Source organism: Nanorana parkeri, unplaced genomic scaffold (genome assembly GCF_000935625.1).
Source record: "Nanorana parkeri isolate BGI_ZX_2015 unplaced genomic scaffold, ASM93562v1 scaffold37, whole genome shotgun sequence".
Taxonomy (NCBI): domain Eukaryota; kingdom Metazoa; phylum Chordata; class Amphibia; order Anura; family Dicroglossidae; genus Nanorana; species Nanorana parkeri.
Genome location: NW_017306305.1, coordinates 3,097,473 through 3,112,507, shown reverse-complemented (window position 1 = coordinate 3,112,507; position 15,035 = coordinate 3,097,473). Strand labels below are relative to the sequence as shown.

At 37.1% G+C, this 15,035-nt stretch overlaps 1 protein-coding gene across 1 annotated transcript in view; it reads right to left on the bottom strand.

Annotated features, from left to right (window-relative positions):
- Positions 1-972: 972 nt before the first annotated feature.
- Positions 973-15,035, bottom strand: part of ZNF385D (zinc finger protein 385D) — a 279,849-nt gene continuing 265,786 nt past the window's right edge. The window contains exons 7-8 of the mRNA XM_018570233.1: positions 7,307-7,408; positions 973-1,425 (exon numbers count right to left, since the gene is read on the bottom strand). Coding sequence (XP_018425735.1) covers positions 1,189-1,425; positions 7,307-7,408 — 339 coding nt within the window. The 3' untranslated portion in view covers positions 973-1,188. The remainder of the gene's footprint in view (positions 1,426-7,306; positions 7,409-15,035) is intronic.

The following is a 15,035-nucleotide window of genomic DNA, read 5'->3' as shown; positions in this document are numbered from 1 at the left end:
AAGTCTGAGGACATTAGTCCACACATACATACATGGCACATATAATACATTACATACTGTATTTCATCCACTATATAACAATCCATAATACAGCAGTAAACATATTTAGATGAGGGTACACATAATCCTCTTCCCCTTTAAGTTGTTTTTTTATGTTTTTATAGAGCCTAAATTATTTTTTGAAGAAACGTTCAAATTATATTCTGGAAATTCAAAGATCTGCTAATGTTTGTGTCCTTTTTTTCTAAATAAGTGAACAAATACCTATGTGTTCAAAATACCTATAGCATCCAGCAGGTTTAGGTACCTAGCAAACTTGATCTAAGCATGACTTAAGTTACCATTCACAGTGTTTCTACATTGGTCACCAAATATTTCCCCATCTCTCAACTCTATAAGGTACAAGGGTTGGAATATGGTACCCAAAAAGCTAAAGCAGAACTCCACTAACCTCAAGGGACATGTTAGCTTCCTGTATGCACAATCACTACCTGGTGTTCCCCACATGCTATGGTTGTCAGCATTTTCTTAAATGAATAAAAGTTTCTGAAAGTTTCTAGTCTTACACAAAGCAACTAGGTTCCAATAGTTGCTATGGGCAAGACAGATACATCTCATTTTCTATATTCTTGATACAAGAAGTTGTGGTTTCTCAAAAACACTCTTGGTCAGTAGAAGAGAGAAGACTAGAGATACCATTGCTGCGCTCTTTAGCAACTCCAGAGTTTCTCTAAAAAAGGAGCAAAGGTGATATCAGGAAGCCTTACTTGAACAGGTCCTTTAGATGCTCTAGATCTCAGAAAATTCCCAGAATTAGGCAAATCATATCTAGTGTCAAAGACTTACATAAAATGTTTGGTCAAAAGTCAAGGTTTCCCTATTAAGGTAAATATTGACATCTTGAAACTTAATAATGCCCTTACCTTTAATGCTAATAATGCAGGAAATACATGGGCCAGGAAATATGTTTCCACATGATACAGCAATTTAACGTGAAAACTGCACATTAGAGAATGCTTTCATAGAAAATACAACCTTTCTTGTTTATCTCCAGTATTTTCTGCTATTAAAAGTTCTGGCTTAGTTTAGATTTCAAACTATAAATAAAACTGCATAGTTCTTTTATATATTTTTTTATTTAGTTTTGGAAAAAAAAATTATTGCAGTACAGTCATCCCTGCTTGAAGTTCAATAAGGAGCAAACAAAACAGGTGTGTGAGTGGTGGTCCGTATTGGCCCAGGAGCTGGCCTCAGAAGTGCTGGAGGAAGTGCTGAAGTTTGGAATAGTGAGGCTGCTGGAGCAGTTCGGAGACTGAAATGTGAATTCACAGCGGCAGCAGCAGCAGCCACAGCTGCCGCCAGTGGATTTGGTAGGATCCGTGTTGTTAATGGCTTTAGACGCTGTTTGGAAAAAGCTAATTTTATCTATAAAAAAAAACAAACAATTACTGCATAATTATCAGCAATACAAACAGCAATAATAAAAATGCATAGAATTAGGATAAAGGCTGCCAATGCTACAAAAATCAATGTTTGGCTAATATAAAACAACATTCTTATTATAAAACATAAGCATGATCACTAGCAACAACACTACTATCGTCATCAGGCATTATTATTAAAATCATAAATGATAGCACTAATCCAATGCTACAGGGTGCATGCACTTACTCGATGCTTCGGGGTGTGTGTACTTGTATTATAATGACAGGGGGATTGCATATTGCTCTAGATATTAGACAGGATCCTACACATTAAAGCCATTTTGTTAGGCTGGTGTCTTTCAGTGAAAGGATAGCCCACACTTTTTATATTTCACTCAAAAAAGTAAAAAAAAAAAAAAAAATGTTAAATGGAACATTTATTCTACTATGACTAAGGGGTCTATTCACAAAGCTGCCGAAGGATCTGGCCGTAGCTTCGGCCGATCCTTCGGCTAGCTTCGGCCCCAGGACCCCTTTGGTTCAGGAGAACCGAGGGGGTGCTGTACGGGCTATTCACAATAGCCCGTACAGCTCCCGATCACAGCCGAGCGGCTCAGTCGAGCCGATCGCATATGCCTCGGCTCGGCGGAGCCATGCTGAAAGCCGAAGCTGGCCAATTTCAATAGCCATTTGCTGAGCATGTTTGGCTGATTCGAAGCCACACGAAGCAAGCCGATGTACGGCTGATTTCAGCCGATGTACGGCCAAAATCAGCCGTACCAGCCTGAAGTGAATAGCCGAACAGTGTTCGGCTCACTTCACTTCTGATCGGTCATTCACTCGGCTGCCCTCGGCAGCTTTGTGAATAGACCCCTTAGGGTTAGTTCACACCATAAGCAGTGCATTCTGGTCCGATTCTGGCCGGAACGCACTGCCTCGCATTGCAGCCAGCTCACTTTTTTGCCGGGCAGGAGGAGATATGGTGGCCATTGAACTGAATGGCACTGTAGCCACGCCCTCCGGCCGCAAGGCGATCGCCAGCATGGGAACGCCAGGCACATTGTGCCTGCAGTGCGGTCTGGTGCGATCAAAATAGTGCTTGCAGCATTTTAATCGCACCAGACCACACTGCAGGCGATCGCATTGTGGCCGGAGGGCGTGGCTATGGTGCCATTCACGTCAATGAATGAATGAATGAGCTGGAATGTGAGGCAGTGCATTCCGGCCAGAATCGGACCGGAACGCACTGCTTATGGTGTGAACTAACCCTTAAATCCAAAATAACCATTCAGTTGAAATCAGCTAAATACATTTCAGGTGCAATCAAAAGGAAAGCAGCAACATTCTGAGAAGAAAAGTCTGTCCCTTGCCAGCATGCTGTAGAGAAGCACTTTTGCTCTGTATGGCCTCTCTGCAGAAATCTGACACACTCCTTGCTTAGTCAGTTCTATAGCTCTGCAATCAGGAAACGTCATGCTCACTGTTGATTGGACTAAGCAGTGGGTGTATTAGACCTCTGCAAATAGACCACCACTTCTTCACAGAAAGTAAGGGACAGATTTTTCAATTTTCTTTATATTTCTGAATAGGTGGTGCACAAGGATAGGCTATTTTGCCTCTTGTGTTGGGTAGGTATGGCATCATAATAGATAGCTATGACACATATTAAATGGTATAGCAGCCTAATAATTTGGTGACATTTTAGACCACTGAATCTATTTGAATTGTGATCACCCCTGGTACACTAGCAGTCCTCCTTTAGACATGTGGAATGGTTTCAGACACATATAGTTACAACTAATTTTATTGATTTGGATTGATGTTGATCCTTGAAATACATTTGCAAGTGATTTTGAACAAGTGGCTTTTTCTTAACACTTTTTACATATACATAATAATCATGTTGTATCTATGAAATTAAGCATTATTCACCTAGCTATAGGCTCTATGGGCGCTACAAGCCTCATACAGTTATTTAACATCTGCCCACCATATTCCTATTGAATATGTTCAACAAGATGTAATGTATATTTATGCAATGATCTTTGTGGAATGGTATCATTAGGGTAGGCAGGGGTTTTATGATGTGGAGGTTTTCTGGGCAAACTATGATATGATGTAATTATGTAAAACATTTTGGGATGTTGATACAAGAAATTATTTTCCTTAGCTGTATAATCCATACAGTACACTTTGTAATTTTGTTGCATCTGGAATATATTTAGATGATTTAAACTCAACTTTAAGAGCTATAATTAATATTATGCATGTAATCTCAGGACTTCACTAGTTAAAAAAAGTGTTATGTACCTTGTATTTAAATAATCCAAGTATTTTGTAGCCCACTGAAGCACTGTGCAATGATGTACACTATTAGAGGAACCCACAATATTCTACTGCAGTCTGCCCACAAACATATTTCTAGGCAAATTCTAGATATTTCTTATTTATAGACTGATTTATAGATTTTTTGTTGTAGAACACCTAAATTGCGAAGATACTTTGCCCTATTCAACTTGTTCAAAAATTATTGCATGTTTGATTGCCATTAATTTCCTTAATGGAGTAAATATTGTAGTGACAAATGCTTAAGATTTTATTGCCCCAAAAGTCATGCTCAAAATGTAAGCTACCACAAGTGTTATGTGTCATCAAGTCTTACCAATTTCAGCAGTTCAGACAATTAGCATGTCTGTGGGCTCTCACAGACCTCAGCATACCCTCTTGGCAGTCCATCCCTCCTAAACACTTGGTTTTACTTTCTGGCATATATATTATTGTTCAGCTTGTTTGTTTCACCTATTGGAGCCATTAATATGTGTCTAACTACCATCTAGTATTTTGCTGTTTATCTCAAATTCCACTTTAAGTTGCATCAACCAAAAAAATCTTTCCATTTAAACCCAACATTATTAGTCATGTGACACCTGAGTGTATTCTAATTGCATGTGCTTTGATGCTACAACATTGCAATAATAACTCTACTAAAAAAGCAAAAAGGTGCCTTTGAAAATACTTTCTGATGTTAAATATTAATGAACAATGTAGATGGAGCACATTTATTTTGCAGAGGAATGACTGCAAGCATGTTGGTGCAATTAAAAAGACAACTGATTTGTAACTGCTTCATTCGAAATGTTGTTATCTCAGATACGCTATGTAAAACCAATAAAATGTTTTGAAATTGAAAAGACAACTGACAAGAGTATTCCTTTGCTTTAAAACAGCACAGCTAAATACTTTGCAAAGTATTAATGATATCTAGATTATTAAATTAGCTTTGGATGTAGATTGCAAACTAGTAAAAAACAAATCAAGCCATTCTAAACATACAAGCTTTCCTATTTAATTTTCTGTCTCAAGATATGTTATATTAAGATAAGAGAACTGCTTTTACAGAGTGCTTATCTAAATTTTACAGTGAAACACCCTTGAGGACAAAAATCTATTCTTGTATGCAGCATGTTTTAATAGCTGTAGATACTTTCATTTGATGATTAAAAATGTTCAAAAGATGTTCTTTTAAGATAATAATTTTTATCAAAGGATTTGGTAATTTGGAGAGAAAAAACAAGCCTACAAGCAATTATAAAAGCCTAACTACTGTTTACTAAATCTTATTTTGAAAGCAGACGGAAATATAAGTAACGTCTGCTATATTATAATCAAAAAATAGAACATACTTGAACTGAATGGGATAAAAGCTCATGGATGCAATAGGTAATAATACCTACCAACATATATAAAGGGAGTAAAATATAGATGACTGGATAAAAATCAGCTTTGCCTTTTGATCACAAATACAACATACTTATTATAACTAGATGGTTAGTAGATCTAGAGAATTTATGCAAAATGTATTACAATGTATATGCAACAAAGTTATACAGTTTGAATCTGATGATATGCTCACATTTTTTATAGCACAGTAATTAACCACTTGAAGACCAGGGTGTTAAACCCCCTACTTGTCCAGGCCATTTTTCAGTATTCAGCACTGCAGTACTATAACATTTTTTGGGGACACATAGAGCTTTCTTTTGGTTGTATTTAATCACTACTGGGGGTTTTATTTTTTACTATATTACAAAAAAAAGTACTGAAAATTTTGAAAAAAACTGTTTCCCTACTTTATGTTATAAAACATTTATTATCACCCCAATCTTTTGGTAAAATATAAACACGGGGTCACATTGGGTAAATAGACACCAAACATGTCAAGCTTTAAAATTGCGTGTGCACGCAAAATCACACAAAACTACCATACCAAAAATTGGCCATTGGGGACTCTTTAAAAGCTTTTACTGCTCATCAATTTAGGGTTATCTGTGATTAATGGCCCTAGAATTATTGCTCAGGCTCTGCCATTCACGGTGATATGTAACATGTGTGGCGCAATGGCCGCAATCGCTGTTTCCGCACGCAGGCGCACCCGACACATGTTTGCGTGTGTATGTGGGAGGTAGGGGACTTTTTTTTCAAATTGTGTTATTTTACATTCTTTTTCTTTTTATTTACTATTTTTTTAAGCCTCTTTATTTTTTGATGCTTTAATTGTTTGTAAACTTTTTTTCACACTTAACTTTATTGCTATCACACAGGGGGCTAAGAAACACCTTATGTGATAGTCAATTCCAAATACCAGGTCCTCTTTATGGAGACATCAGATGTGTATATGTGTATTTTACATTTTTTATTGTGTTTTTTATGTGCTTTTATTTTTTTTATGCTTTTTTAATTTTGTAAAACTTTTTTTACACTTAACTTTATTGCTATCACTCAGGGGGCTAAGAAGCTCTTATGTGAAAGTCAATTTATGTGGCAGGTCTTCTTTATAGAGACATCAGGAGTCTTTAATGTCACCTAGGGACCCCCAGAAAAGCAAATGAAGCAGAGATCTGCTTCACCAGCTTCTCCCTGGCTTCTGTAGCCGGGAATGACAGCTGATTGCGGAAGTGATGTAATACACATCACTTCCCACATTCAAAGAATTTTGATTGGAGGGAGATAGTGGACTGATCTCCAGTGACAGAGCCACCGTGTTGGCCCCGGCCCGCTGTGGGCACGGCAGATCCCAGGACCGCCAAAAGGTGACGGGGGACGCACACTCACAAAATACAAACGCTCATATTTAAACAGCTATTGCTGGCTGTTTACATTTTAGATAGTTTTCCCACTCATGCACGCTCTGGGTGGCACGCATGAGTGAGGGCGGGAAAGGAAATTTTAAAACGCCCACCCGCATCTACAAGGCTCCAATCCAGCCGTTTATGTAAGGCCTCTGGAAGGGAGACCAGTTATAACGGTACAACTTAAAGCTAAATTATCGTGTTTTTAAGGCTATTGTTAAAAATCTCACAATTTATATTTTAGAAATGATAAAATCAATTATTTTTAGTTAATTACAAGTGGAGGTTGAGGCATATTTGTTTCCTGTAACAATCCCATGTTTATTGTACCTTACATTTTATGTTACTGCTCTTCAGCCAGCACTCTAGATATATCAAGGCTGATTTACTAAAATATTTACTTAAAGAATTGAGAATCTGTAAATTGTGTGAATATTCACTTCAGATATCCAAATAAATAGAAAACAAATTCATTTTCACTTTGAACACCCACTCATGCATTCCACATGATTGGGTAATTGAAGTAAATATTCACACTTTTTTAATGAACATTCTCAACTCTTTTAGTAAATCAGCCCAATTTTGTTTCCATCCAACAGGTAGGTGTGAGGCACTGGAGATCAACCAAAACTTTTATTTTTTCATGAATTAATTATTTTCGGATTTCAAATACATTGTATGTGTTATGTAACTACCTCAACCATAAAGAATGTTCTTTTTCTAAATTGTATACACAAAACATAGTCAACTTACCACAGCTGGAGTGGCTGTCTTCTGTACTTTATTGTAGGGACTATATTTAGGTTTTGGTGGCTTCCCAGCTGCTCTGTCTTTGTGCCTTCGACTACTTATGTGCTGCAAAATAGCAAAATGTTAATAAGAGTTGTAAATCAAGAAAAATATTATAAGCATAAATATATTGCTCTTTTGCATGCAAAATAATGTATTGGTTTGTTTGTCTCTGTATACAAGGTAACATTTTGGCCAGCCTGGTAAAATCATAGTATTGATCGTCTCAGTGAAAATTGATTAGTACATAGCCATGTTTCTGCAAGTGTACAATTAATATTGCGGAATTGAAAAGACTGGAAACAAATACAACACCACATAAGAAATCTGCAAATGTTTGGACACACTTTTGGGTGAATAATATAGTGGCGGCAATATACTCATTTAAAAAAAAAGAATCATGTACAATTTTACATGTATTAAGGTATGCTGCCAGCATATTCAAAATAAATAGGCTCCCTTGACAGAGCCCACATTAACTAATGGTAACTTGTGTATGATCACCTTGCCAGAACATGAAGTTATACCCCAACTTCGATGAATATGCTACCATGCACTATACTATTAGCTGGATAAGTTATAAAGATAATTTCAAGTATTCCAAGTCCAAGTATTTACTACCACTTTTTCTGAAGTCCTAAACTTGAGCGACATGCATAGGGACTATATTTAGGTTTTGGTGGCTTCCCAGCTGCTCTGTCTTTGTGCCTTCGACTACTTATGTGCTGCAAAATAGCAAAATGTTAATAAGAGTTGTAAATCAAGAAAAATATTATAAGCATAAATATATTGCTCTTTTGCATGCAAAATAATGTATTGGTTTGTTTGTCTCTGTATACAAGGTAACATTTTGGCCAGCCTGGTAAAATCATAGTATTGATCGTCTCAGTGAAAATTGATTAGTACATAGCCATGTTTCTGCAAGTGTACAATTAATATTGCGGAATTGAAAAGACTGGAAACAAATACAACACCACATAAGAAATCTGCAAATGTTTGGACACCCTTTTGGGTGAATAATATAGTGGCGGCAATATACTCATTTTAAAAAAAAGAATCATGTACAGTTTTCCATGTGTTAAGGTATGCTGCCAGCATATTCAAAATAAATAGGCTCCCTTGACAGAGCCCACATTAACTAATGGTAACTTGTGTATGATCACCTTGCCAGAACATGAAGTTATACCCCAACTTCGATGAATATGCTACCATGCACTATACTATTAGCTGGGTAAGTTATAAAGATAATTTCAAGTATTCCAAGTCTAAGTATTTAATACCACTTTTTCTGAAGTCCTAAACTTGAGCGACATGCATTTTGCTAATATCTTTCAGCTGCTGAGTGAACAGGTAACATACATAAAATCTTGCTTGCAGCTCCACTGATTGATTTTGTACTGGGAGGACTGCAGTATAGTGCCAGAACTCACTACATAATGGGAAACAATCTTGAGCTGTCCTTCCAAAACAAAACACATATTTAAACAAATTCAGACTAACAGGAAAAAAAATTCAAAAAGAAACACTACCTCTAATTAGAACCATCATATCGATTAATACAATTAAACTCATCCCACAATCTCACTATTGTCACTTAGGGGTCTATTCACTAAGCTGCTTCGGCTGATCCTTCGGCTAGCTTCGGCCCCAGGACCCCTGCTGTACGGGCTATTCACTATAGCCCGTACAGCTCCCGAACTTGGCCGAGCTGAGCCATGGCTGGCTCCGGCCACTTGCAGAGAGATCAGCGTCCCTGGTTACCAGCTAACCAGGGACACTGATCTCCAGACAGCCTAACTCTGCCGGGCGCTCCAGGAGTCTCCCGCTCCCGGCCGCCAAGGAGAGAAACACTGCTTTCTCTTTTTTTTTCTGACACGGAGCCGTGCCAGAATAGAAAAAAAACATTTCACCATTGGCCGGCAGTTCTGCTGCCATCAAAATTTTTTTTTTTAAATGTCACCACAGGAATGCATTGCTAGATTGGAAGCGTTCTGCATTGCTAGATTGGAAGCGTTCTGCATTGCTAGATTGGAAGCGTTCTGCATTGCTAGATTGGAAGCATTCTGCATTGCTAGATTGGAAGCGCCCTACAATAGCGGGTACAATAGCTAGTTTGCTATTGGCTATTGCAAATTGAAATAGCCAATAGGAATCTAGCAATGCATTCCTTGTAAAGCGACCTACCCCCCCCCCCCCCAAAGCAACAACTTAACAAAAGGAAAAAGAAAGAGAAAAAAGCCAAAAAAACAAATCCCCCTTTTCCTATATTCTCAGGACTGTCAGTGGCATCATCTAATGATCTAATGAAGATATATCAAAGTCAGAGGACATATAATTTTCAATCCATGGTGACCACATTTGCTTAAATTTTGATACTGTATCATTTAATATCACCAATAATTTCTCATTCATCAAAAACCAAGAAACTTTCCATTTAACCTGTTGTACAGTTGGAATAGAAGATTTCCACGACCTTGCCAATACTTGTTTTGCCACCATACATATATGTTACTAATTGAAATTGATTTAAGAACGCTTCCCAAGGGTCTCTCCGTATCCTCTTTCCCAAAACATAGATATCAATTGATAAATCCCAGCCCAAAACCGATTGATCTTGGGACAGCTCCGCCATACATGTACCACTGAGCCCAGTTATTTACACCCTCAAAGGCATTCAGGGGAAGAATCGTTTACAAATGTAGTCAATCTGAGAGGAACCATATACCAGTGAACAATAACTTATAATTAGCTTCAGTAGCTGAAGTATTAATCAAACAGTGAGCAATCATATCCCAGATCAGAACCCATTCTCTGTCCTCTAGCTGTTTACCCAACTTCTTCTCCCACATTGCCAAATAATGTAATGGCTAAAGATCATTACTCTCCTTGAGGAACTTATCAAAAATGGAAAGTGTTTCGCTGCAATGAGGATCCTACAGGCAATATTGCTCAAACTTTGTCAACTCAGTTGGTAGCCCAACAGTTGGTAGACAAAATTGAAAGAATAAAACTCTTTATCTGTAAATAACAAAACACTTAAGACTGGGGCATTTTATATTTAGCCGGGATTATGACTTTTATGAGTGAAAAGTCATAATCCCGGATTGCGATAAAAAACCTTGAATTCGGCACAATCCAGCTTGCTTCCAAGCTTGGAACCTAGATGGTTCCTCACACTCAGGGAGAAAAAGTGGATTATTTATAATTGTTGCTACAGGCAAATGGGGAGAGGCTAATTTACCCGAGTATTTAACTGCATCTCATATTCTAAGAGAATGTTTAAGTATTAGGTTAATAACTTATTTCTGTTTCACTGCAGGAACCTCACTTTTGAGGGCTTGTCACTGTATATATTGCTGCACTTTGATTTATATGCCACTATGTATGCCTGATGAAGGGACATTTAATGGTTCTGAAACATTGCTGTCCACTGGTGTTTAACATCTAATTAAAGATGTTTTACATGTTGGATCTCGGTGTGCCTGTGACTACTTTGATACTGTATGTGAGTTTCCACAAAAAACAATGTCCCCTGAAGTTGTGAATTAATGAGTTTAACAAGAAGGATTTGTTTGCATCCCTTGCAATAGGAATTTCACTTTTGCTGAGATACTCCCTAAGGGCTAATTACTACTAAAGGAATGCAGACACTGCACCTTTCCCTATTAGAACACAGGAAGCCAACCAGCGGGTTGTAAAGAACCCTCCCATTCAGGAATCAGTTTGGAAAGGACATACTGCAACAAACAGCTATTTCTTCAGAATAGAAAGAGGTAGGAAACTGCAACAAAGTTTGTTGAAATCCTTGCAATGTACGATGATCACCCAAAGAGGATTAATTTATTTCTCAACAAAAGTGGAATTACTCTTTAACATCCAACCAAACAGGCCACCCAAATTGTCCAAAAATACAAATGCTCCATGATTTGAAGAAAATAGATAAAATGGGCAGAGTAAAAAAATGTCATAAAAGGTGCTTGAGACATGCTAACATGCATGGCAAAGTGACAGACTGAATTTAATATTGATAAATATGCCTAATTTAATAAAACACCATTAGTAAAAAGTGTACCTTTCTATCAATGCACTAAACTAATCTTCTAAAATGTAGATTTTGGTTATTAATAATATAAAATGCTATGGCTACAATAACAGCCCAGGCATGCTCAATACTTTTTAGCACTAGCGATACATAAATAAATTAAGTAATTATACAACTGTAGGGATTCCGTTCTAGCGCCAGTACTATGAAATTTAAAAGACTGGACCAACAACTTTTTTTAGAATGTTCTTTTATTCTATGTAAAATAAATTACTTTACAGAACATCTCTGTCTAGGTCAAATAACTAAAGAAACACAAAGGAACCTGAATTGGATTACATTATTTACACTGGACCTTTCCAAAATGTAATTGTGCAGGGACTAAAACACATTGCCTGTTTCATTTAAAATCTTGTAGCTATACAATAAACAGTAATTTAGAGGTGACATTGGTTTAGAACTGCTATTCCCCTGAGAAGAACTGCACTTTAGATAAACAAATTGATGCAAAGCTGACCTATAGACTGCTACCCTGTATCAAAATCATGGATTAAAGAAAACTGTTGTTTTAAATTTCAATTGCGACCTTTGTGAGATAGGTTAGTTATAATTGCTTGCATAGTTACCTATTAAACTTGCCATTTTTGAACCAAATGAAGGTGATCCCATGGCAGAATTGCATTTTAAGAGTGCTACAGTGCTGCAGTGAGTGGAATGGGTTAACTCTTCTTCCCACATTAGCAGTTAGGAGCAGCAGAAGTGCTAGGACACCTAGCAATAAAAATATTATACCAGTTTTAACCGTTTTCCAATCTAGCTACAATTAATATTTGCTTGAGTTTCATAATCAATACATTTTGTATAAGCATTACAACCCCTCCACATTTTTTTTCTTTTCTATCCTTTCTAATTTAATTATCCAGTAATTATTTTTGTCAAAACAGGTTTCTGTTATACTCATTATTTCAAAATGTTTGTTCATGGTCAGCAATGTTAAGTTGGTTATTTTGTTTTGCTTTTTCTTTGCTTATTACTGTGACAAAATAGGTGCCTTAGGATAGAGACATATACCAAGAACATTGCAAACTATATATACATTTATAGAATATAATGGTTGTTAATTAATTCATGGTGACATAGAAATCTATTGAAGGCTGGATTGATACTTACGGGTGGGGTTATAAATCTTCTTCCCAGCTATAGACTGGGTGAATACAATTTCACGGCATTCTTGCCACTAGATAAAGTCAATGATCATAGGAAATTTCTGTGCCTCTTGGCTCCATCTAGAGGTGGAAATGCCATGTAAAATGGTATTCACCCAGTGTATGGCTGGGCAGAAGATTTATTCGTCAACCCCTAAAGTGTATATGTAGACCAAACCCAATTTTTTAGTTTTGAATATAATAGTGAATGGTTAAATCAGGTTAATCCTTGTTATCTGTGTCCTGTTAGGGAGAATCACTTTCACTTCTTGTCTTGGAGATGCAACAGAAAATGAGGAGAAATCTCCACAAAGGTAAGGGAATTCCCATCTTAGGCAGTTGTCACCAGAATATGTGTCCCCATTGGGAAATCTCCCCTCAGCTCTTGCTGTCATTATGACTAACATTTAAGATTTCCATGTACTTTCTGTCTCAGTGGCAATGGTCATCAGAACAAACAGAGGATCGAATCCCCCCATTGGGGGACAAAGTCAGCAATAAAAACTTGGCAGAAGGTCTAACACGTCCCCGTTCTATCCAAAAGCAAAAAAAAGAAAAACATTTTATAACAACCATCTACCATATACTTTAGGACCCTGGACCTATTATTTTGCAGTCCTTAAATAGTATCTAAACCCATTAGGGGATGTGGTGGCTGTAATAGATTTACTTTTTTAGGCTTTATTCCTTTATTTTCACCAGGAGACCATGCCAGTAATACACTTTCTGTCCTGGGATGACAACACTCACTTGCCATACTGCATCTAAGGCTATGCAGGGTTTGCTACTTTTGGAAACAAAAGGATTCATTTACTAAAGGCACACAAATGGGCTATTCGCTTTGCAAGGGAAGTTTGCATTAGCTTGGAGAATGTGGTGAGATTTCACTTTATAAAAAAAGTACCCAATCATGTGCAAGAAAAATTTACAAAAAAAGTATTTTTGCTTGCACATGATTGGGTAGTGAAAGTCAGCAGAGCTTCACCTCATTTACTAAGCTAAGGGAAACTTCCCATGCAAAGCGCAAATTCCTTTGCAAAGTGAGCAGCCTACTAGCATAATTAACAGACCAAAAAAGAGAGAAAGTGAGCAAGGTTTTTTGTTAGGGCTTACAAACACTTTTATTTTCATGAGTTCCCTAAGTGCCTACTAAGGGGGCGCTGCTGATACAGTTCATATTTGCTGCTCCAGCTTCTGAAAGCCCAATCTGAAAACTATCTTTGAATATATATAATTTAGTGCTCACAGCTGCAGGCTTGAATTTTTTGTATTGCACATAATTTCCATTTTAAAAAAGCTGCTTTTATTTCCTTCCTTCATGTATTTGCTGTTATTTTTATTTTTCCATTTCTTCTGCAGCGTAGGTTTGAGCTAATAAATCCCATGCATGCTATTTTGAATTCCATAAATAAAAACAATGATGAACTTCCAGGTAATTTTGCTGTGGTGAGCCTAATTAACATTTTTAAATAGACATAAAAGTTTTAGCATAAAGTGCAACTCAATTCTATTTTTTTCTGAGTGGCTCTGAAGTAAAAATATTTAAAATGTTGGAGATTATTAAATGTAAAACCAATATGAGTGGGAGACAAAATAAATATTGTATTGTTTGGAGGTTGTGTAAGAATGAATCATGCAGTGTTTCACAAATACATCATGTGAAGTAAATTACAGGGTAGCTTGTTTTATTTCCAACATAATCAATAATAGCAGGCACACCTTTCCCCCTGTATATAATATAGCCAGTATTTTAACATGCATTTGTGTTCATTGTGTTAACACCTTCAGCTCTCAATTTTAACATGGTTTGTTGTATAGTCCTGTTTAACTCCTTCTTGACCAGAAGGACCAATATGTGGCTGAGACAACTCTGGTCAGAATACTTTGGATGCAGGGATCTGTGTCTTTATACTTCTTGACAACCAGAAGTTGAGGGAGATGCATGTTTATGACAAAGCAATGTTTTTGTAACACTGTTTTGTCAGGTGATCACTGTCAGCTATTATGTGATCAGCTTCTGGCATCTTCTCTGCAACCATACCTATTTGCAACAGTCTGGTCTAAGCAACCATCCAGCATACATGATCTTACATTGTACACAGGACATGTGTTATATGTCCTGTCTTACTGCCACTTTGCTGCTCCCCCTCCTCCTCTTGCCGGCTATTCCTGACTGTCAAAAGGACATATAGTTACATAGTAAGTAAGGTTAAATAAAGACCCAGGACCACCCAGCTCAACCCATGTGTGTGTGTGTGTGTGTGTGTTTGTGTGTGTATGTATGTGTGTCTGTATATACTTGGCTCATAGTAGTTCCCATATCCTTGAATATTTATTGAACTAGGAAACTCATGAAAAGGTTTCTTGAATTTATCAATGCTATCAGCGGATACCACTGACTGTGGAAGGGTATTTCACATTTGTATTACTCTCACAGTAAAAAAAA